Source organism: Mya arenaria, chromosome 17 (assembly GCF_026914265.1).
Source record: "Mya arenaria isolate MELC-2E11 chromosome 17, ASM2691426v1".
Classification (NCBI taxonomy): domain Eukaryota; kingdom Metazoa; phylum Mollusca; class Bivalvia; order Myida; family Myidae; genus Mya; species Mya arenaria.
Window position 1 is genome coordinate 27,031,637 of NC_069138.1, and position 24,265 is coordinate 27,055,901.

At 35.3% G+C, this 24,265-nt stretch overlaps 3 protein-coding genes across 3 annotated transcripts; 2 read left to right on the forward strand and 1 right to left on the reverse strand.

Annotated features, from left to right (window-relative positions):
• Positions 1 to 1,048: 1,048 nt before the first annotated feature.
• LOC128223326 (WAS/WASL-interacting protein family member 2-like) lies at positions 1,049 to 11,707 on the reverse strand. Its single transcript, XM_052932604.1, has 8 exons — positions 11,368 to 11,707; positions 10,287 to 10,373; positions 9,832 to 9,915; positions 8,153 to 8,212; positions 7,573 to 7,638; positions 5,660 to 5,719; positions 5,339 to 5,454; positions 1,049 to 3,351 (listed from the first exon to the last, which is right to left on the reverse strand). The coding sequence occupies exons 1-8, from the start codon at positions 11,705 to 11,707 to the stop codon at positions 3,331 to 3,333; spliced, it is 834 nt and encodes a 277-aa protein (XP_052788564.1). The 3' UTR covers positions 1,049 to 3,330.
• Positions 11,708 to 19,175: 7,468 nt separating this feature from the next.
• On the forward strand, positions 19,176 to 20,423 carry LOC128223327 (zinc finger protein 132-like). The gene has a single exon (XM_052932605.1). It carries the CDS (start codon positions 19,176 to 19,178, stop codon positions 20,421 to 20,423), a length of 1,248 nt encoding a protein of 415 aa, XP_052788565.1.
• Positions 20,424 to 20,477: 54 nt separating this feature from the next.
• LOC128223328 (zinc finger protein 530-like) lies at positions 20,478 to 20,924 on the forward strand. The gene has a single exon (XM_052932606.1). The coding sequence runs from the start codon at positions 20,478 to 20,480 to the stop codon at positions 20,922 to 20,924; it is 447 nt and encodes a 148-aa protein (XP_052788566.1).
• The last annotated feature ends 3,341 nt before the right edge of the window (positions 20,925 to 24,265 follow it).

Genomic DNA, 24,265 nt, shown 5'->3' on the forward strand with positions numbered 1-24,265 from the left:
AGCAAAATTTTGACAAGTTGAGGCATTTCAGTTGGGCTCTATGTCATTTTTTATATAAAACACTAAGCCGATGAAGTGGAAAAACCTTATTTTGCTTAGAAAAAATCTTAAAAGAGTAGGCAGGCCAGTTTTGTGGTGCTGTTCTATAGACACCATTAAAAGCTACAAGGAAAACTTTACTTGGTCAAATTATTCCAATGCATAAGGAAATAATGGCTCTTCAAAGGTTTGCGGCTTAACATTTGAGGGAAATGGCTGTTTCTGCTTTTTATGAAAATACCACAGGTGCTAATACTTGTCTCATTCATTTAGTGTTTGATATATCATTGCCAAACTTTCAGTATGTGTTGCATATAGCCTGAAGCTGAACTATAGGAGTTTTGAAGTCTGTTTCTGAAAAAATGTTGCTTAAATAGGCTCAAGACCACAGTTATCTGCCCCCCGTTGACCAAGATCCGGATGTGAATACAGAAACAAAGAGTGCTTGTGTTCAAGTATCAATATTTTATTAAAATTGAATGAAAAAGAAGCAAAAAATGTTCTTTTTGCAGAGAACTTGACTGAATTTGACACTCTATTGCAGAAATTGATAGTTTTCAATGTAAATATTGGAAAAATCATAGCTTGTGCAAGTCTGAAAATTAGTTGTTTGTAGCCGATTGACTCCCTGGCGGAAGGGTTATGTATTTGAAGTCAATTTTGACAGTCGGGTCAATGGTCAACATGGTGTTTTCTTGTGATTATATTTTGTGTCTTGAATTGTTCTAGAGATGCCATGTCCTTGTTTTTCAATTGGTGTGTGTATAAAGTCAAAAGCCAGGTTAGTGTCTATATGAAACATATAGTAAAAATAACTGTGGTCTCACGCCTTATATGGAATGGTCTACAAAAATTAAGGTAGGCGAGGTACAAATGAGATTGTCATTCTATCGAGTCATTGGCGATAATGTTAAATGTCGATGCTAGGCGAAACAAGGCCTTGTGGTGATTGCAGCTATTTTAAGAAAGATATTTGCATTTTCGTAACCAGGAAATAAATAAAATCCACTATTTTTCATTATTTTATTGAATATCTTTCTTATTTGGAAATATATCATCAAGAACTCGAAATACATTCTTGATAAAGTAGTCTGGGGCATTTTGACACAAAACGTAGTTGTAATGATGGCATACTTTTACTAGAAAATGCAAATGCTTTTTAATCCAAAATCTGATAAAATCTTCTTTCGTAAAATCCAGTCAACTCTTCTTACCCCCAAAACATGTCACCAAGGATGTATGTTTTGCTCCCTAAATTGATTGTTCCTCAAATTCAATTAAACATAAACTTTTGAAACGTTTTAATTTTTGGCCTTCCCCACCCACTGTGGAAGGCCCTTTATCATATTATAAGCCTCATCGGTTACAACAACAATATTAAGTACCAAAAGTATAAACCACACAAATGCATCAATTTAAGATAAACTTAATGGTGTTTCTTAATGCTTAAGTCAAGAAAAAACATAACTCAATTAAACCAATTAAAATTTCGAAACGTAAATAACTTGCAAAGGGACTCTTTCTTATCATATATATGATATATTAACAACACTAATTAAAAAGTAAGCAGTTCTTTGTCATAATATTCAATGAATTGTCATAAATAATAGAAGTATTGCGTGTAGATAAACTGAAAACACAAAAATAAATTTTACTTCAACAACTTAAAACAAAACAAAAAATGTCATGTTTTATTGCTTGACTTTGGTAAGAGTTAAGAAGAGTAAAAATAACTAAATTAAACTTCCGTAAAAACATTCAATAACAAAATTTGCAAACATCAAACGGAAACAAAATAATAGATATAAACCATTTTATCACCGTTTAACAATGAACAGAGTCACATTCATGCCACTATCTTTAGTACTTCCTTAAAACAGTTTATCAAACAATTAAAAAATACATAAGCATAATTTTCATGTAAAAAAATAAACAAATATCCTTTACAATAATCCTAAAAAATGTCCTTTACTCGTATAATAGTGTTTGTTCAGACTGACAAACAAGTAAAGCCGTTGTTGTCATTTACACATGTTGGTTCCCTGCTTGCAGAGTATGCGCTGCGATGCAACAGGGATAAAAACAAAACATTTTGCTAAAGTTAGGTTACTGTGAGCCTAAGCTGATGTCAGGGCTGATCTGTGTTGGACACACATAACGACTCGTCCTCCGGTGTGTATTACACACCCACTATTCCTGAAACGTTATCATCTGCGTGATAATACAAACATAATATATATCCTCAGTTAGGTCATCTGATCTGTAATACATGTTTACTCACGCACTTTTGGTTCCATGGGAATGGTTTCTTACTCGTGTAATACAAACAAAAGCAGTTCTTTCTGACCTGTGTACTATTCCAAAAGAAATAATTTCTCATTATTGTATTTGTGATCACAATTACTTACTGCCATATATTCTCCCGCAAATCATTTCAGATCTGTGTAATTCAAACACAAAGCTTGTGGTTTCCGCAGAAGATGCAACATATGAACAGCTCATGAATACATACACGCAATTATTTCATCGGAGTATGTGCTGTCACATTTATTTTCCTTGAAAAGCAAACAAGAATAACACACTCGTCTGGCATATTCCACGAGGAGCTGCACGCATGAGATCCGTCATTAGTCGATTCCCACCTTGCTCCTTTTTCTTTTCTTTGTCTATATTTTCAAAACACTTCAGGTTATAGTATTCTACTACAAACAATCGCTTGTTTGATAAATACTGCCTGCTTTCTTATATAATATATATAAAAGGAGATAACTTATTAGTTTATTTTTATCATTCTAATCCTGGTTATAGACTGTGTAATTATATTAACATGTTATGTACTTATGCTTACTTTTTCTAAACTAACAATATTGTGTTTCACAATTAAAAATGTTCTAAATTCACAGAAACGTGAAAATGCCCATGTTTATATTAAGAGAAACATTTGGGCAGCGATAAAAGCATTGCCTCATCAAAATATTATGATAATTGTTGTCAAAAAGACAGCCACGAATGAAAAGCCAGCCACGAATGGTAGATAGGACGCACCACTTTTATGTACAAACCGAGGATTAAAACATGCCCGTTACATCGCTCGATCACTTCCATTATAAACATCGTATATGCCAATGTATTCTATTATTTTGTCCAAGGGTCGTGTTGGCCTACTTAAACATGAAACTATAAATAATGATCAATTATTCTCCAAGAAAAACACTCTTCTTCTTTATTTGCTTCTGCTTCAAGTTCCTCCGTGTAAACATAATCAATTATGTAAATAGGTAATAGTCTTCCTTACAATGGACCAAGTCTTTCCTGAAATCAAAACAAAGACTTAAACATATCGTATAAAAAGAATAATATATCGCGTACAGAAAAATAATATATTTGGATAATGCTATAGAGGATATGTGTTACATTTAGGTGTTTGATAAAAATAGTCACAAAAAGTGATCACAAAAAGCAATATGTCCACGTGTGATACGATACAGCCACGCCCGGCAAATACAAATGCATGTAGTACAAATGCATTCAATTAATCAATCAAATCTTTATTTCCTCCTATACAGAAGATATGCAGATATTTTTACAACTGGTAAAGTGCTCTTACATTGAGCAATATAGAACAAGTTAACACAATAAACAAAGTAAACGTATCGAACATAATTATATGTAATTATATTATATATATATTTAGTTACACATATGCACATTGGATGCTTTGGTTTTAGGTTTTGGGTTTTGTATTCTATTTTTTTTTTCATCTTATAACGGGTCCACATTGTTATTTGAGCTAGTGATTTAATTAGTGATTATAAACATAGCTGTGAGTATAATAACAGGTATGTATAAGAATACGATACATGCATTGCATACAAGTATTGCTGTGTAACCACCCTAACGAAACAGAACATGAGGCATGGTGTTGATTGAACACTCGTATTGGTAGGTAGTACGGTAACCCTGCTATATAAGAACAGTGAATATAACAGGAGATTACTTTCACTGAAAAGCATAAAAGACATTTGTATTTTCATCTCATTTATGTTCTGTTGTTTTACAGTCGAAAAAGGGGCATAACTCAACAATTATCAAAGCCAGAGTTACGGACCTTTCTGTACATGTGTGTCACGGTATAGGAACATGTGTACCAAGTTTCATTTCAATATCTTGAATGGTTTTAGTGCCTTGCTTTAAACGAGTGTATTACGGCTGCAACATGTGTACCAAGTTTCATTTCAATATCTTGAATGGTTTTAGTGCCTTGCTTTAAACGAGCGTATTACGGCTGCAACATGTGTACCAAGTTTCATTTCAATATCTTGAATGGTTTTAGTGCCTTGCTTTAAACGAGCGTATTACGGCTGCAACATGTGTACCAAGTTTCATTTTGAATATCTTGAACGGTTTTCGAGTCAATACCAGGGTTCGGAGCCTTGTTTTAAATGAGCGTATTATGGCTGCAAGTATACCAAGTTTCATTTCAATATCATAATAATAATTGTCTAACAAGTATTACTGGAAAACGCAAAGAGGCGATGCATTCTTATAGACGTTTCATACAAGACGTTTCATACCAGACGTTTCATACAAGACGTTTCATACCAGACGTTTCATACCAGACGTTTCGTACAAGACGTTTCACACCAGACGTTTCATACAAGACTTTTCACACCTGACGTTTCATACAAGACGTTTCATACCAGACGCTTCATACAAGACGTTTCATACCAGACGCTTCATACTAGACGTTTCATACCAGACGTTTCATACAAGACGTTTCACACCTGACGTTTCATACCAGACGTTTCATACCAGACGTTTCATACAAGACGTTTCACACCAGACGTTTCATACCAGACGTTTCATACAAAACGTTTAATTCCAGACGTTTCATTCCAGACGTTTCATACAAGACGTTTCATACCAGACGTTTAATACCAGACGTTTCATACAAGACGTTTCATTCCAGACGTTTCATTCCAGACGTTTCATACAAAACGTTTAATTCCAGACGTTTCATACCAGACGTTTCATACAAGACGTTTCACACCAGACGTTTCATACCAGACGTTTCATACAAAACGTTTAATTCCAGACGTTTCATTCCAGACGTTTCATACAAGACGTTTAATTCCAGACGTTTCATTCCAGACGTTTCATACCAGATTGATTCATGATATTCTCAGAACAACAAGAGGGCTAGAAGCGTGGACCGTAAAGATCATATATATATAGTTCACCATGACAATGATAATCTCAATAAATACAACACGACTGATGATACTTTTCAGCAACTTACCATATCGCTTGCAGCTTTCTTCTGTTTCGTGGACATGTATTTTTTCGGCAATTGTTCCATTGGTTCAGGGTCCGGAAATTCAGTGATGTCATGGAAATGGAACCTCGACTCGAGATCTGTAACGTTCGGGAAAAATGTTTAAATAATTGTATTACCTTATGCTGCCAGAACAAGTCAATGAGTCGTATTGAAAATGTATCCAAATTATGATTTAACGCGCGCATTTTTTTCATTTGCAGCGAATTAAGTAATTAGCAGGATTTGATTTGAGTCAATACCATATAACAGATAAACATAATAAAAAAGGATAAAAAGTAATACCACTCATATCAAAGGATGATTGTGCTGATATTTTCGGTGGTCTGGCAGGTAATGGTTCATCTTAAAGTACAGAACAAACGTTTATTTCAAATCAAACACATCACATACACTCTATGGTTTAGGTCAAAATGACCCATGACCATTGTATAACGAATACATAAAATACATGGCGATCCACAGATAAATAATTAACAAATAAATAATTAAGGTATATGAGTATTGGTGAGTCGATTTTCACTAAAACTTTATAGTAACTTTTGTTATAGACGTATATCAGTCAATGTATATTGTAGAATTGACATAATTGTTAGTAACACTTTCTCATTCAGAGGTTTGATTATGATAAATCTAACGCATGTGGTACGCATAGAATCATCACTCTGGTGCACGAGAATGTAGTAACAAAGTTGCCGTCCAACTTTGCGATCGCTTTTGAACTTACTAACTTTTTTTCTAATTTGAATCTTAAAAATTAAATCCGTCTGGCAAAACCTATATCTGCCAGACATTTTCAACCACTTCGGAGTTACTCTTCTTTTTCCCTCTTTCAAAAATTAAATGCGGAAGCTTGGCTGTGCAAATATAAAGTATGCTGCTGTCTAATATCGAAAGCTCTATAAACATACACAGCAAGGTTTCTTATAACGTTCACGTTCTTTGAAATCAATAGCACAATGCATTTAGACAAACATGTGTCGGAACTAATATTGAGGAATGTATCCTTGTCTTGAAGCTAATCTACTTGCCTTGATCCCTCTTATCAGATCTCCGATCTGAATATCCTGCTGTGCAATTTTGGAAATTTAAGTATAGAAATGGACCCTAAATGGCCCTGGGCTAATAAACGAATACACAGGAAATTGGCCCCTACTGTGACACCAGTACAATTAGCAGGAGATGCATAGCATGGGATAATCATGCCAAACATTCCTTAAACTAGGCCTTTAATGCTGAATACATGTTTAATACATTCAAAAAGGAAGAGAATTCGTCTACCAAGATATTTACATGATGGACAGGCTCTGTTATCGATATCTGTACAACTCCATTTACCGGTTTCGATACTTAATCTTTGCGACGACTCCAAGGCGCGGCTCCAGGATTCGACGTTAGAGGGGCGTAACTTAAGGGCGTTACCTTTTGACTTGCGCCCCTCCCTCAGAACCGTTATCTATTTGGTTGGAATGGTAAGCAGGAAGGTACCCCCAGGAATTTTTTTATTTTTTTTCGTCCACAACGGTGAATTTTTGGCTCATTTTATTACCTTTTTCCCCAATTTTGAAATTAAAAGTGAACTTGGGCGATTTGGGGTATACATACATAAATTATGATGCATATGATTTTGCAATAGTTGATGACGAATTTGTAAGATTTCAACCACATTTAACTGTATTAAACAGGGTTAACGTTCAAATCATTTTTGTTAAGGCTTAACCATTCTGAATTGTGTGGTATTGATTTGTAGAAAATGGAAGTCGGTGACTGAAATTTCAACGAAACGAAAAGTTTAAAGTTATGGAGGTATGAAAGTTGGAGGCAAGGAGTATTCTGGAGTGAATTTGAAAAGAATGTCTTAACCGAGACATTAATTGGAACAGAATAGAACAGAACACATCTTTATCAGCAACCACTAGCGGATCTTGAGGGGGGGACTAGAAATTGTTTAAAAAAATGAAAGGAGCACCCCCAAACCGCCCTGCCAAAACTCTAAACCAAATAAATTTCGGCTCTGTGGGAAGGGCGCAAGACAAACGCAAACGCCTCAAAGTTACCCCCCCCCCCTATTACGTCAAATCATGTGGCCGCCCCTGACAACATATTGCAAATGCTGTAATAACATATTAGCAAATAATTGATGTGCAGACTCATAGAAGCCGTGTAGATATGTTTATTATTTTGTTCTATGGGTTTACCATGGGCATTTCCACGCTGGACCTTCGGTTGTCGGTCCGGGACTGGCACGGGATGTTGAGCTTGAGCTGAAATCATCAAAACCATTAAAGTGGTCAATATTTTTTTCCTTATTGTGAATTAACTTTTCTTCTGAAAATTATATTTTATTTATGAAAACGAGGATTAATGCAAATAGTGTACAATATCAATTATGCAGGAACACGCTACCAGATAAGAACACCGGAAATGAAAGTTTTATGCATTAGTAACCATAACACATTATTTTCGAACGGAAATATGAAAATCCTCGATCTGATCTTTTGTCAGCAATCGTTTATCAATGGTTTGCAGATATTTACGCAAAAATTTGCTCTTTCCAAGACGAAAAATATAAAAAAAGTTGTAAAAAATTGAATATCTGTGAGAGTGCAGATCTGTGAGAGTACAGCTTTAATCATACTGATTAATAAGCCTTAAGTTCGGTCAAAGTAAGCCAAATGTTACTTGAATTGTCAACATTTGCTCAATGAAAACCATTAAAATTCGACAACTTTTTTCTAACAATTTTCTATAGTCTTCTATGATTATGTAAATACTCACTCTGTTGTCTGTGTTGAGTTCTAGCACTAGGGGGTGGAGGTGGGGGGTCATCCACTGACGCTGAAATGTGAAACATTCATATGAATGCAACGTTTACCCCCAATTTGTATAGGCCATTGAAATTTTATAACATTGGGCCGATTGTTCAGAACTTTGTTAAAGTTAACAGCGTTGTTAAAGTCATCGTTGTAAAGCTTTCGGTCGTTACTACACTGGAAGTATAATGATCCACTGTATTTCTAACAAGAATTTCTTTCCTATATCTTCACCATGATAAATGAAACATAGCGCAGTCTACGTCGCTTACGGACCCATGCCTTCGGTCTTTTACCAGAGTTTGATTGAGAGTGTAGTTTCTTAAAACACTTCGACAATCCTCTTCACAATACGGCCGTCTGGCTGAGCATTGTCAAAACATTGGTTTGTCGAAGTGTTTGATGAAACTAAACACCTAATCAAACTCCGGTAATAAAACAAAGGCGTGGCTCTTTAAGCGGCACAAACTGCCCTTTGTTTCATTTGAAATGGTGTAGTAAAAGAAAAGTTATCTTTGATTGAAGTCTTCTGGTGTATTATATATGACGTAATTTATCACGTGGTATACACACACTGTTTTAGCTAAACCTAATTATATTTAAGGAATGGATTGCGGGAATTATGCCACTATTGGGGTAGATAAGATAAGATAAAGATAAGATAAATTGGGGTATGAAAGCTGGTTAAACTGCGTGGAGTCCAGCCTAACTGCGTTCATATCCCCGATTATGACATCAATCCCACAATTCACTATTAGTAATATTTATACAATAGTTCATTATTTCATTCGTGAAAAAAAAACTTCATTTTATTTAAGAAAACCTTACAGTTATTATTTCTCACCCATTCTGTAAATAGAATGACCCGACCGTAACCGGAAACGGTTTATAAAAATACGTCACAATAACGCGGAAAATGCAATCACTTCAAATCACTACAAATCGCTGACAACAATATCAGACTTCAGCTGTCTTTAAAATCGATGAATAATAATGAATAATAAACTAGTCTCGATGAATAATAATGAATAATAAATTAATATAAACCAATTGACAGCTGGCGAGTGGTCTAAGTGACTGTTTTAAAGTTCCATTTAGTTTTAGTGGTGTTATCTTTTTTGTATGTATATCAAAATGACTTCTCTTCACTTATTTCACATTTTTTACCCCCAGAATGATAAAAAATGAAATTACAAAATGCAACAAAACCGGAAGTATAATCCAAGTATAATCATAATTAAGCGAACACAACGTCATTACGAAATTTGTATATAACGTGATTTGCATGAAAATACAGTAATAGTATAAAAAATATTTTGGTTTTAGTGGGGTGCGAGCCCACGCAGGTAAAGTAAAAACAACAACAACAGATACTCCAACACCTGATCAATAAGAACAAGATATAACTCGATACATATTCGCGATATTTTTACATCTTGAGCATTTCATAATATCACGTGATAATGTAAATCAACAGATCAAACTACAAAGCATTTACATTGTGGTCTTAAAAGACGATATTTGAGCAAAAATCAACATTTGATGAAGGGTTCCCATTTTAGTATCTTAGTTTTAACATTCCACATGATTTGCCACACTTTATTTCGCTAAGCAAAAAGTGCATTTCACAATTTAATTTCCTACCTCGTCTTCTAGGACTGATTGTTTTGGATGTTGAAGGAGGTTGAGCCACTCCTGTTTCCCTATTTGGAAGAGGTGGTCGTTTTCCTGCAACATTGAAAAAAGTCATACTTAGTAAGATATGACAAGACATGAACAAGACCACAGCTTAGTTTACTTTCTTGAAAATGATTTTATAAGCCCAGAAGCGCTCCAGGATTTGACGTTAGAGGGTATGTAACTTTACATATACAATCGAAACCCGTTGGCCCGAACTCGCTTGGCTCGAACTGGATGTACAGGACCGATTTCTTTACACTGACATTCCCGCTTGGCTCGAATTTTCCGAGGCTCGAAGTATTTCTCGCCGGTCCCTTGGAGTTCGAGCCAACGGGGTTCGACTGTATCACAAAAAAATCTTACATCAATACATTAAGAAATAAATACATCACATGACAATATAGCACCCTGTAGTTTACCTTCATCGGTAGGGGTGTGAAGTCTTGGCATGGTTTTATGAGTCCCACCCGAGGAAATTGCTCTGGCTGTATTTTTGTCGATGAAGGCTGCAATAAGTTTAAATAATGAGTTCAATTTGTGTCCGCTTAATTTTCTTCGAATGGAGCGCTTTGGATAAAATATTGGAGTGTACAATAATAATTGGGCCAATGACATTTGTATATTTTCCGTGGCTTAAAGCTGCACTCTCACAGATTTACCATTTAAACAACTTTTTTATGTTTTGTCTTGGAAACAGCAAACCAATGATATAAGATTGCTGACAAATAAATCAAATCGTAGATTTTCATATTTCCGTTCGAAAATTAATGTTTTATGGCTTAAACCGTTACTAACGGTTTAAGAAAAATGCATAAAACATCAACTTTTGAACTTAAATATAAAAATCTGCGATCTGATTTTTTGTGAGCAGTCTTATATATAAATGGTTTCCATGGATTTTCGCGAAAATTGTCTCGTTCCAAAACAAAAAATAAAAAAGTTGTCAAAACTAGCGAAAGTGCCAAGACGGACAGCTTCATTTGCCCGAGCTTATGACAGAATGTGTTACCAGGAAAAGTGGTCAGAATTATGTACACATTTACAGGGTGTTCTTCAAATTTTATATCAAAATCAAGCATCTACTGAACTCTATCGGATTCTTTTCCTATATGCTCTTTATATTTGCATCCAAATTTGTCAAGCAATCAAACGAATTTCATTGCCAGTATGTTCATCTTTTATTTCAAATGATTTTTTTTATATCCAAAACGTGTAAAATAATACAAATTCAACAATTTAAAAAATGCCGACATAAAATCTGTGGTAGAGTCCAGTTAAAGATGAGGGCGACTTTGCGTTAAAATTTCACTTAACTTCACACTCCTCATTGAAGCGAGTTATGCTGTCAGAGGGTAAAAAAACTGTCAACACAATTAACTTAATAAGCCTGGGTTCGTTCTACATAAATTGGAGCTGCTTCATTTTCTATAGAACACCAAAATTGAACAATAACCTACGTAAAAATGGTTGAGACTGTTGATGTCATTACTTGGTACCTACATTCAGTTTCAAACGCCTTTCTCCTGATCCCGGATTGGTTGTCACGTGACGGAAGAGGTGGGCCAGCACTTCCAGGAATTGAGTGCTTCCGGTCTTTTGGTGCTTGAGACACCCTCGCCTCGGTTGAATGAGATTTATGAATCGTGCTGATCGGTGGAGGTGGAGGCGCGTGATCTGATTGGTTCCTTGGTGGTGGTACATATCGCGTATCTGAATGGCTACGAGAAACAGGTCTCGAATGTGATTGATTCCTTTCATAGTCTACTTTGACATGTGTGACTCCCCCACCTCCCCGCGACGGCAAAGGTGGAGGGACATCGCTGAATTGTTGTCTACTCATTATCGTAGTCATTGTTGTTCAATTCATCCTAAAATGATAAAATAATATAAATATATATGTTACTGGAATGCAAAAAACGTATCATGACATTAGAAGTTATTTAATAAACGTATATAACTAAATCATATGGTCGACATTAGTGGATTTTTTTATATAGAAACTGGACTTAAATCGGGACCTGCAACAAAGTTCGACATTACCAGAATTCGAGATATCAGAGATCGACATAGCGAGTTTATACCGTATCTGAGTAACTTTATATGTATATGTCTTTACCGTAGAAACATACTGGACTACGTATGGGGTGCTCTAATTCTATAAAGAAATCATGTTTTATCTCTTCCGCATAAGGCGTAAAAATCTGTGTTTACACTAACCCGACCGGCCCATTTTTTCCTCCTTTTGGCGTTTTGTTCGATATGTGAAGTTTTTTTAGTAATTTCTTAAAGCTGCACTCTCACTGATTTACCCTTTTTACAACTTTTTTTTATTTTTTTGTTTTGGAAACAGCAATTTTTTGCGTAAATATCTGCAAACCAATGAAATAAGATTGCTGCCAAAAGATCAGATCGCAGATTTTCATATTTCCGTTCGAAAATTAATGTTTTATGGCTAACGGTTTAAGAAAAATGCATAAAACATCAATTTTGAACTTACATATAAAAATCTGCGATCTTATTTTTGTCAACTGTCTTATATGACTGGTTTCCATAGATTTTCGCAAAATTTGGCTTGTTCCAAGACAAAAACTAAAAAGGTTTTCAAAACGTTCAATCTGTGAGAGTGCAGCTTTAGATAAACGAATTTAATTGAATGAAAATGTACAGAATCCCGGTTCTCAAAAAAAAAAGAAACAAAAGAAACAAATATGCTACCCTGTTTATTCTGGAGATGGTAATGGATACAAAGGCGGAAATAATCATGTTACCATAGTTAGACATTTTGTCTGATATACCATTACATCACTCTACGTTAGAAATACATTACGGATGAAATCATTAGGAGCCCAAGCTATGTGAGCAGTATATTCAAGACCTTTCTTTTCTCAATCGTAACTACTCAGCCATCTCCGGCAAGCTTCATCCTATATTTTGGATAATGGCCGAGGTATTCCGATTGTCTTTTCCCAACATATTCAATGGTCCAAACGGCCATACCCTGTGAATGGAGCATACATTTTACTACTAATCATCTTTCCTGAATCATTATCTTCATAAACGCCTGAATAATTATCTTTATAAACGCCTGAATCATTAACTCAATAAACACCTGTTTCATTATCTTCATAAACGCCAGAATCATTCATTAGCTTCATACACGCCTTAATCATTCAATATCTTCATAAACGCCTGATTTATTATCTTCATAAACCCCTGAATCATTCATTACCTTCATAACGCCTGAATCATTCATTATTTTCATACATGCCTTATTCATTATCTTCATAAACGCCTGAATCATTCTCTATTTCCATACACGCCTTATTCATTATCTTCATAAACGCCTGAATCATTCTTATTTTCATACACGCCTGAATTATTCATTATCTTCATACACGCCTTAATCATTCATTATCTTCATAAACACCTGAATCATTCTCTATTTCCATACACGCCTTATTCATTATCTTCATAAACGCCTGAATCATTCATTATTTTCATACACGCCTTATTCATTATCTTCATAAACGCCTGAACCATTCTCTATTTCCATACACGCCTTATTCATTATCTTCATAAACGCCTGAATCATTCTTATTTTCATACACGCCTGAATTATTCATTATCTTCATACACGCCTTAATCATTCATTATCTTCATAAACGCCTGATTCATTATCTTCATAAAGGCCTGATTCATTATCTTCATAAACGCCTGAATCATTCAATATCTTCATAAACGCCTGAATCATTCTTTATTTTCATACATGCCTGATTCATTATCTTCATAACCGCCAGAATCATTCATTATCTTCATAAACACCTGAATCATTCTTTATTTTCATACATGCCTGATTCATTATCTTCATAAACGCCTGAATCATTCATTATCTTCATACACGCCTGATAATTCATTATCTTAATAAACGTCTGAATCACTCGTTACCTTGATATACGTCGGATGTACAGATATAATCAAAAAGTTAAAAAACAGCAAGGAGCTCCTTTGGGATGTTGGCGCAAATGGACTCATTGACACCGTTAGGATTATTTAATTTACCCTTTTGACAATATCTATAAAACTCAATATACAATATCTTTTAATAGAAAAACATAATCGTGGTTGCAAGCAAAACTTCCCTGTTGCTGTTCTTGCATAGCGTGACTTTAAGTTCTTTTAACTTCCACTTGATATGGTCCTTGAAACTCCAATGTCTGCATCGCTTTTTATGTACTTTAATTCGTAACTTACAGCAGTTGCAATGATACATCATGAAGCCTATTAAGATTGAAACTACCCGTCGATGAAGGTTAACGTTGTTGCCACAGTGAATGCGCAAACTTGTTTATAAATTTTCGTCATGCTTCATTGTGAATGTCATTTGTAATGTATGTATCACTAGCGGTTTCAAGAAGTGGTTGTGGACTCGCACCCGCCCCCTACCTCCCCCACCCCTCTTAAATTGTCAAAGCTAACATTTAATGTGGATATATGTTAGAGAAATTATACATAGAATAAAAATGATGATGCAAAATTATTGGGGGGGGGGAGGGGTGTAGCAGACTCCACCTGACAGGTTTACGACCTATTTTGGGGGTCCCCGCGTAAGGGCTCCGCATGCCCAAGAGATGAATCCCTCTTATCCTCCCGTTCTGGATCCACTCCTGTGTAAACATCGCTGTTGATGCATTGTCAATGGATATAATGAATCGGGAAGTTATACGTATATACATTTTCCTTATTTGCTATCACGCTGGAAAAACGAGCCGTAGTATTCACGAGCAGTTGAGAGTATTTAAAAAAAATCATTTAAATGTTTTTATCTAAAACCATGATGTGCACGTAATTCACGTTAATTAACCTTCCAATTCGCCGAGAATGACGTCGTAAGGTTGATGTTGATAAATTAAAGGAGTAGTCAAATTCACGAACGGACTGTCAAGAAACGTTTTCAACTTTCAGAACCTAATAACACAATTTACAGCAACAAAAGAAGATACAATTCCTTTTTAATGCCCACTATATGCCAAAGTATATGTGTGAAGATAATTCAAGCATATCTTTTAAAATGAACATTTTTCTTTTCGAATTTAAACGCCCCTGCTCCATAAAATTCATGTATACTTCGGCTCGATTCTCCATCGTGGCCATGTCATGCTTAGTTGCAGACAAATTTGTACCGGACTACCGATGCATTGTTTAAACAAGGCGAATTATAAATTACAAGATGCATCAGTTGCCTGTAAAGCAGATGATTTAGATAAGAAAGCCCTTTCTCTAACGTAGCATTCAATTTAAACTTATGATTATTTACATGAATGGTAAACCTCGTCTCCAATTTAATTATATAAGTGTATTCATGTTTTTCGGAGGCAAAGTAGTCTCGTAATATAAAATGTTGGTGTCGACTCGTTGAAATATATTGCCATCTTACACTGAAACCAACAATCATCCTCCACGTATCCCATCGAAACAAAATAGGCTGTAAAATCCTAGATTGTGACTACAGGCCTCAAATAATGTGCTACTAAAGATACTTTAACACTGTTAACATTTCATAGTTTTGCCCACTCAGTGAAATATATTATCATCTTACACTGACACCAATAATGATCTTCCACGTATCCCATTGAAACAATAAAAGTCGTAAAGTCGTAGATTCTGTCTACATGACTCACATCATGTACTGCCATACAGTGCTTTTTACTAGAAATACTTTAACATTGTTAACATTTCATAGTTTTGTCCACTCAGTGAAATATGTTATCATCATACACTGGCACCAACAATCCTCCTCCTCCACGTATCCCCTCGAAACAAAATAAGATTTTTTTTAAGTCCTACATTTTGTCTACAGGTCTCAAATAATGTGCTAGTATACAGTGCTAACCAGAAATACTTACAAACTGTTAACATTTCATAGTTTTGCCCACACAGTGAAATATATTAGCATCTTACACTGGCACCAACAATGATCATCCACGTATCCCATTGAAACAATACAAGTCGTAAAGTCGTACGTAGATTCTGTCTACAGGACTCGAATCATATGTTACCATACATACAGTGCTAACTAGAAATCATTCAACACTGTTCCAATCCATGTTTTTGAATTATCACAGAAAAAGAATTTGAGAAATGATTTGCCTTCTTTTCAGCGCTATTGAGCACCATTAATTTGACCAATCAAACAACTTTCATGATTGTATTGTAAATGATACTGGCCTACTTCCTCTTTGAAAACTAAATTGCTGAGTGAAATTTGTATGAAATCATTAATATATCTGGTTTCATATGAGCAAAAACTGCACGGCCCACAGAAATGGAATCGTACAATGATTATATATAATGACAAAGGAAATATCCCTTTTTGTATAATGTACGTATGTTTATTTTGCTGTGCATGGCTTGCCACTAAACAGGGTTCATATTTCAGCTTTTGACTACCATTAAGGCTTTTCGCTATCGTTTTCATTGTATAAATACTGTTACTTCATTCATGATTTGAAATTATCAATATTGAATAGAAGAAGAAGAAGAAGAAGAAGAAGAAGAAGAAGAAGAAGAAGAAGAAGAAGAAGAAGAAGAAGAAGAAGGAGGAGGAGGAGGAGGAGGAGGAGGAGGAGGAGGAGGAGGAGGAGGAGAAGAAGAAGAAGAAGAAGAAGAAGAAGAAGAAGAAGAAGAAGAAGAAGAAGAAGAAGAAGAAGAAGAAGAAGAAGAAGAAGATGATGATGATGATGATGATGACTTAATCAAGTATATGATATTATGGTATATAAGCCATACTAGTTAGTACTTATGACGTGTAGGGAACATAAGCACATTCTACGTATAAAACACTTATGAACAATACTGATTATGCATATATACAAGCTGAAATGAATATTGTTGAAATAAAAACAACTTTTCGATTCCCTACTTATCTAAATTTGAGTATGTGGATATCTTATCTCAAATGCATTATATATAGAAAGCTATCGTATTTGCATTTTCAGATTTTAACAAATCAATAGCTTTAAACAAACTTATCAACAATATAGATAGATAGGTCAGGATATGTTTTCCGGAGTTTTACACAGGTTTATCAGTTCAATAAAAAGATATGTCACAGTCACAGAAAAATATATCTATTGTTTTACTGTTTTAAAATTTAAGCCCGCTCTTACATAAAAAAATGCTTATGTTTGTGAATATGGTAAATTCGATCAGTAGAGCTTTAAATAAGTAGTATGCACACCTTATGGTTTCAATAGCCTTTTTATCTTTAGAAAATAATGTTCCATTCGAACCCCATTAAACCATGAAACTTTCGGTGAATATGTCTGCTTAAAGACAATATAACTTACTTAAATATATGTTGAATGGTTACAGCACGTATATATTTATTCACAGGAAATTTAAATTAGTTTCTGTTCGTTGGAGCTTATAAGTAACGCACTTATAACTCACTTATTGTTTGTATATATGTATGTTTTCAACAGAACTTACTTGAATATAGGCTGTAGACTTATAACACATAGAAAGTTATCCTCAGGAACAAAACGATTATTTTATAATTTTATAATCCCAAGCCTTTTATATAAATATTCGTTTTTCTTTCACTTTATACACGAACTGTCAAAATCCTGTCAGCCAACCTTAACAATATCCATAAATAACTTTATGTTTGCACAAATGAATTTTAAATATAAAATATTTCTTTTCCATGTATTTGCTTAAGAGTGTTAATTCAAACTCATTCGAGTGTATATATATGTGTGTTCACATCGCAAAGCACAGTAACGTAATAGCGAAGAAAAAATCCCCTTTAAACCAGGAAGTTTTGATGCATGATTGTCAAACAGGTCAATGAGAAAAAAGATCTTGAGATACGTACTATGCTTTATCAGAAACTCATAATTATGTCGTTGAAAATTAAGAATATATTAAATTTCCGTATTTTACATGAGCGCAAGAATAACTTGACACCATATATGATGAGGCAACTTTGATTTGTTAAAATGTTCGTAGTTAAATTAACAAAATATATAAGTGTCTTTAACATAAATGAATGATTTTTTTCAATAAGGTCAATAAAATAATGTATTTCATTATGTATTAAGTTTTTATTTCATATAACCAATGGTATACTTTAAGTAAGAAAGTGACTTAAGACTTAAGATGCTTCATGAATACTTGCCATGTAATACCTATGGATAGATAGTACGACAAGGTTGAGTCGAGTTTCATTATCACCGGGTTACAGATAAGTAAATAAAGGATAGGAACCGGAACAAAACAGCAACCTGTCATAACATTGAAGTGCATAACTAAACACGTTCCAGTAGCGGATCCAGGGGCGCACCCGGCAAGCGCTACCCCTTAAATCGTCCAAGTTTACTCTTTATGTCAATATCGGTGAAACCGCCTTGCGGACATCTAAACCTATTAAAATTTCGGTTCTGAGGGATGGGCGAATGGCAAAACGTTGTGGCCCTAAGTTACGCCCCCTCTTACGTTAACTCCTGGACTCGCCCCTGCGTTTGCAGTCTGAAGCGGTATCTAGCTAAGGATGGTGTGACTCTTCATAATGGAGGAAAACTCTCTTCCCTGATCAAACGGGTACGGTTGTATTCAAACATAAAACGTCTATATGAAAGTGTAGTATAAACCAAAGCCTTGCACGGCAGAGAACTTTGGAGCTGTTTATCTGATAAGCAGTTATACAGTTACGCCATTAAAGGAAGTAATCGTTTTTGCGAAATATCACTGAGATAAGCTAATTCGATAATAGTGCTGAAGAGTACCAGCTTTTGTATCTTTGTTTAACACTCCTTTTAATTTGTCAAACTTTCTATCGCCATACTCCAAAAGTGCATTTTACAAAAACATGAGCGAGACTTTTAAGGTTTTCATTGTCAACAGACTATTGTCTTAAAAACCACAGCAGAATCACCGGTATTGTGCAGAATCCTCAGATTCTGAGTGCAGTTCAAGACCTTTTAATATAGGTTTGTTTTCTAAACGTTAAAGGGTGGAGATGTCATGTAAAATGATTGGACGAATGTTTATCGATAAACAATAAAAAACCCCACATCAATGACATCAATGAAAACAAATTTATTAACGCACTATAACAACGCCCCGTCGCTTTGTAGTTCTTTAGCAGCATGATACAAGGGCCATTTGGAATAGTGAAGCTCTGCGATGAAGGCCATGTGCATATTTTCCTTGGAACCCTTATCATGAAGTATCCGAAATGCGAGCTTCATACTATTTTGCGCAGCAAAAAATGAGGAAACACGATTGTCCGATAGTAAGCTCCTATCATGCGTAACAACGAGTGTATGAAATGCGAGCTTCACGCTATCATGCGTAACATAGAGTGTATGAAATGCGAGCTTCATACTATCATGCGTAGCAATGAGTGTCCGAAATGCGAGCTTCATACTATCATGCGTAACTTCGAGTGTATGAAATGCGAGCTTCATACTATCATGCGTAACATCGAGTGTATGAAATGCGAGCTTCATACTATCATGCGTAACATCGAGTGTATGAAATGCGAGCTTCATACTATCATGCGTAACATCGAGTGTATGAAATGCGAGCTTCATACTATCATGCATAGCAACGAGTGTCCGAAATGCGAGCTTCATACTATCATGCGTAATATCGAGTGTATGAAATGCGAGCTTCATACTATCATGCGTAACATAGAGTGTATGAAATGCGAGCTTCATACAATCATGCGTAACAACGAGTATATGAAATGCGAGCTACATACTATCATGCGTAACATCGAGTGTATGAAATGCGAGCTTCATACTATCATGCGTAACAACGAGTGTATGAAATGCGAGCTTCATACAATCATGCGTAACAACGAGTGTATGAAAAAAGAGCTACATACTATCATGCGTAACAACGAGTGTATGAAATGCGAGCTTCATACTATCATGCGTAGCATCGAGTGTATGAAATGCGAGTTTCATACTATCATGCGTAACAACGAGTGTATGAAATGCGAGCTTCATACTATCATGCGTAACAACGAGTGTATGAAATGCGAGCTTCATACTATCATGCGTAACAACGAGTGTATGAAATGCGAGCTTCATACTATCATGCGTAACATCGAGTGTATAAAATGCGAGCTTCATATTATCATGCGTAGCAACGAGTGTCCGAAATGCGAGCTTCATACTGTCATGCGTAACAACGAGTGTCCGAAATGCGAGCTTCATGCCATCATGTGTAACATCGAGTGTATGAAATGCGAGCTTCATACTGTCATGCGTAACAACGAGTGTCCGAAATGCGAGCTTCATGCCATCATGTGTAACATCGAGTGTATGAAATGCGAGCTTCATACTATCATGCGTAGCAACGAGTGTCCGAAATGCGAGCTTCATACTATCATGCATAACATCGAGTGTATGAAATGCGAGCTTCATACTGTCATGCGTAACATCGAGTGTATGAAATGCGAGCTTCATACTATCATGCGTAGCAACGAGTGTCCGAAATGCGAGCTCCATACTGGTATGCGTTACAACGAGTGTCCGAAGTGCTAGCTACATACTGGTATACGTAACAACGAGTGTTCGAAGTGCGAGCCCCATACAAGTATGCGTAACGACGAGTTTCCGACATGTGAGTTCCATACGAGGATGCGTAACAACGAGTGTCCGAAGTGCGAGCACCATACACGTACGCGTAACAACGAGTGTCCGAAGTGCGAGCACCATACAAGTACGCGTAACAACGAGTGTCCGAAGTGCGAGTACCATACAAGTACGCGTAACAACGAGTGTTCGAAGTGTGAGCTCCATACAAGTATGTGGAACAACGAGTGTCCAAAGTGCGAGCTCCATACAAGTGTGTGGAACAACGAGTGTTCGAAGTGCGAGCTCCATACAAGTATGCGTAACAACGAGTGTCCGAAGTGCGAGCTCCATACAAGTATGCGTAACAACGAGTGTCCGAAGTGCGAGCTCCATACAAGTATGTGGAACAACGAGTGTCCGACATTCGAGCTCCAAACAAATATGTGGAACAACGAGTGTCCGACATGACAGGCGAGCTCCAAACAAATATGTGGAACAACGAGTGTCCGACATGACAGGCGAGCTCCAAACAAATATGTGGAACAACGAGTGTCCGACATGACAGGCGAGCTCCAAACAAGTATGTATATAAGTTTATCTATCCATCTAAACTATCTTTCTATATTTTATAATTGAAGTTACGACATAAAACCTTTGTTGAAACTGTCCTCTTAATATTTTAGTGAGATTGTAAAACTGCGTTTGCTCTTGAACACTTACAACCATGGCAAGCGGTTTTACCCACTGTTCGAAGAAATTTTCAGTCATACTTAATGTCGATGAACAGTTTAAATAGAACAGAGACTGTTGATTTCAGAAGTTGAATGTAATGGTGCTTGACTTTATGAAATTTGAAGTCAATAGACTCAAGAGGAGTGATCATTAAAACACTTGAAGCACAATACATATCCGAATAGTGAAAAATAGCGGTATCGACAGGTTTCGTTATCGGTACTCACGACTGACTCATTCCGTTTGTCTCGTTTTAAGATAAATGAAGAGTCAGATGGACCATACATTCATTTCAAGATATAACTATTACGTATACAAAGAATTGCCACTCAATCTGACTTACAAGAGAATGTATAGTTTTTGCTATACAGCGTCTAACTTAGATATAATATAAAGAAAATATACAATATACATGTATGCAATGTTAACCAACAAAAACATATATTCCTCATCATATTCCGATATAATGGGTTTCAGTCTTAGACTGCATTAAGTTATTATTAATTGTGTATGATTTAGATCAATATATTGACAACGTTTACCAATCTAATACATCAATAATCAAGGAAAACGTCAGGAAATACATGTTTATAAATGTTAAAAGAATATAGTGAATGCGGATGTAAGATTTTTAATGATAAGAGTAACACTTACAACGCCCTCTTGTCTATATGCAACGTCTTAAAGAGGATCGTTCACAGATTTTATGTTGGCAACGAGTTATTATACGAACTTTAAAGGGACCAGACACCATGATATACAGTATTTCCTCAAAACAAGCCTAGAAGTACCATTACGAGCTTGTATGAGGGCGATGATACACCATTTTACATTATTAAAAGAATATTCTGTCGCGGTCTCAGCTAAATATACCCGTTTAAAATTAGCACATAATGGTTTCCCAGTTTAGAGTGATTATATTTAGCATGTGAAAGTCACGTGACGTATAAACAGACGCTATTTTAAATTTACTGGGATTTACGTGATAGACACCCACAGTAAATTTCGCATTGGGAAAAAATATGATACTTTTTGACAATTTTCTTTTTATTCTTTCAATGTAACCCCTTTAATGAACAGACACCAAACACCTACTAATCGATTCTCTTTTTAACAGAATTTGGATAATTCACACCCCAAAAAAGAATTTGAGTACAAATCATTGTTGTTGCTTTAAAAATCAAGTAAATATTTTGCTCTAGAATTAGTTTTCTTTGAAATATTGACAAAATAGTTTTATCAACACATATAATGTATGAGAAAATACGTTCTCAAAAAGTATAATAACTTGCACGAGTTTTTATCATGTGATAAAGTGAGTTGAGATTGAGATTTGACTCGAGTAATTTTGTGATATTGGAGCTTGGCGTAAAAATGTCAGCTTAACTTGTATACCTTATTCAAAGCACAAACGTAGAGTTTTTTCAATACATATGCACTTATGGCATCGGATGTACAAAGAAGATTGTCATTTTATCGTGCCATTTTCGAAAAACAATCCCCAATATATACTGCTATTCCTATGTGTGTGTGTGCGTGTGTGTGTGTGTGGGGGGGGGGGGGGGGGGGGCAATATTAAGGCACCTGTCAACGTAGCTTCGCCTGTGTTCTGCGCACATTTTCTTAATGACCCACTTCGGGTCCGAACTGTTCAGTCACAAATTAGCATCGGTTATTAAATTCATGGTGAATGTGTTATATAGGTGATGTTAGTTTTGAGATTTCATTTACATTTTGTAAATACTTTATTTTACAAACCATATCTATCCATTTTCTGTAAAGTAATATTTTTTTTCTGAAAAAGAAATGGTCCCATTACCTTGTATGGTTTGGTCATTCATAATTCTGACATCCTAATCATTACGCGCTTACCTAAAGTACAATAATTCCAGAACACACGTCGAACGCCTCTAAATAATTATACCGTTTCCTGAACTACTTTGTACTAAAATGACACAGTTTTGCGAAATGTTTAAACTGCCCTTCCATAATTATTTACTATTAACCACTGCATTGTTAAACCTTCTTCTTCTAAGGCAGATTTCATTGACACCCCTGTGGATTGAAAGCATTTTAAATATAAATACGTGCGACAAATAACAAACAATGGATTATTAGCATTTATCTTAAATTATGACATTGTTTACTTCATTGTATTTTTGTCTACTCTACCGTATTTAAGATCTTCGTATTTTTCTATTTGTTTGTAGTCTTATCATGTATTTTGCTTGTCATTTCATATTACGTCACTGTACCCTATATACTAAGATTGCCTTATAGTATATACTGCCAAGGAAACATGTGTCATACATGTAGGCTAAGTATAAAAGATATACGATGTAGATTATCTTTATTGGTATATTTATGATGTTCTTTTTCTCATCATGTAATGGTTATAATCTTAAGATACTATTTTTAAAAAAATACTGTCAGATTATTTAACTATAGATTTTAATTTACTGTGTAGACATCGTTAACATTATATTTATAGTCCAACGCACCCATGCAATAATTATTGTTGCCATTTTATTTTTTTTAATATTTGTGTAGACTTAATGAAAACTGTAGCGTGCTCACCGAATGCGTATTGGCCAATGTCGAGGGACTAAATAAGCTTGACCCCCCAGTATATTACGGACCTAAATGTGTTTTTAGGTCCGTGGGTAAACGTTTGTCATTTGAATTCAAACACAACCTGTGTTTCTTGTTTTTTTTTTTTTTTTTTTTTTTTTTTTTTTTGGGGGGGGGGTCACTTATAGAACGACTAAATTAGGCCTTTCAGATCAATGATATCCATACTGTCCCAGTCTCATTGAGATAGAATTTTGTGTATATGATATCGTACATGCAGTTTTGTTATTAAGTGTGTTTTTCAAGTATTCCAAAAGCATTTTGGATTTGAAAAAGAAATTAATCACGAGTCGGTGATACCATGATTGCATTGGTCAATTTAAATCAAAGAACAGTCCGGAAGTTGCGAGAGCGGGAGTTTTTGATTAAGAACATAATGGTAAGATGAATAACTCTCTTATTTTGACTTATTGAATGTTGTAGGTCCAACTACATGATAAAGTATT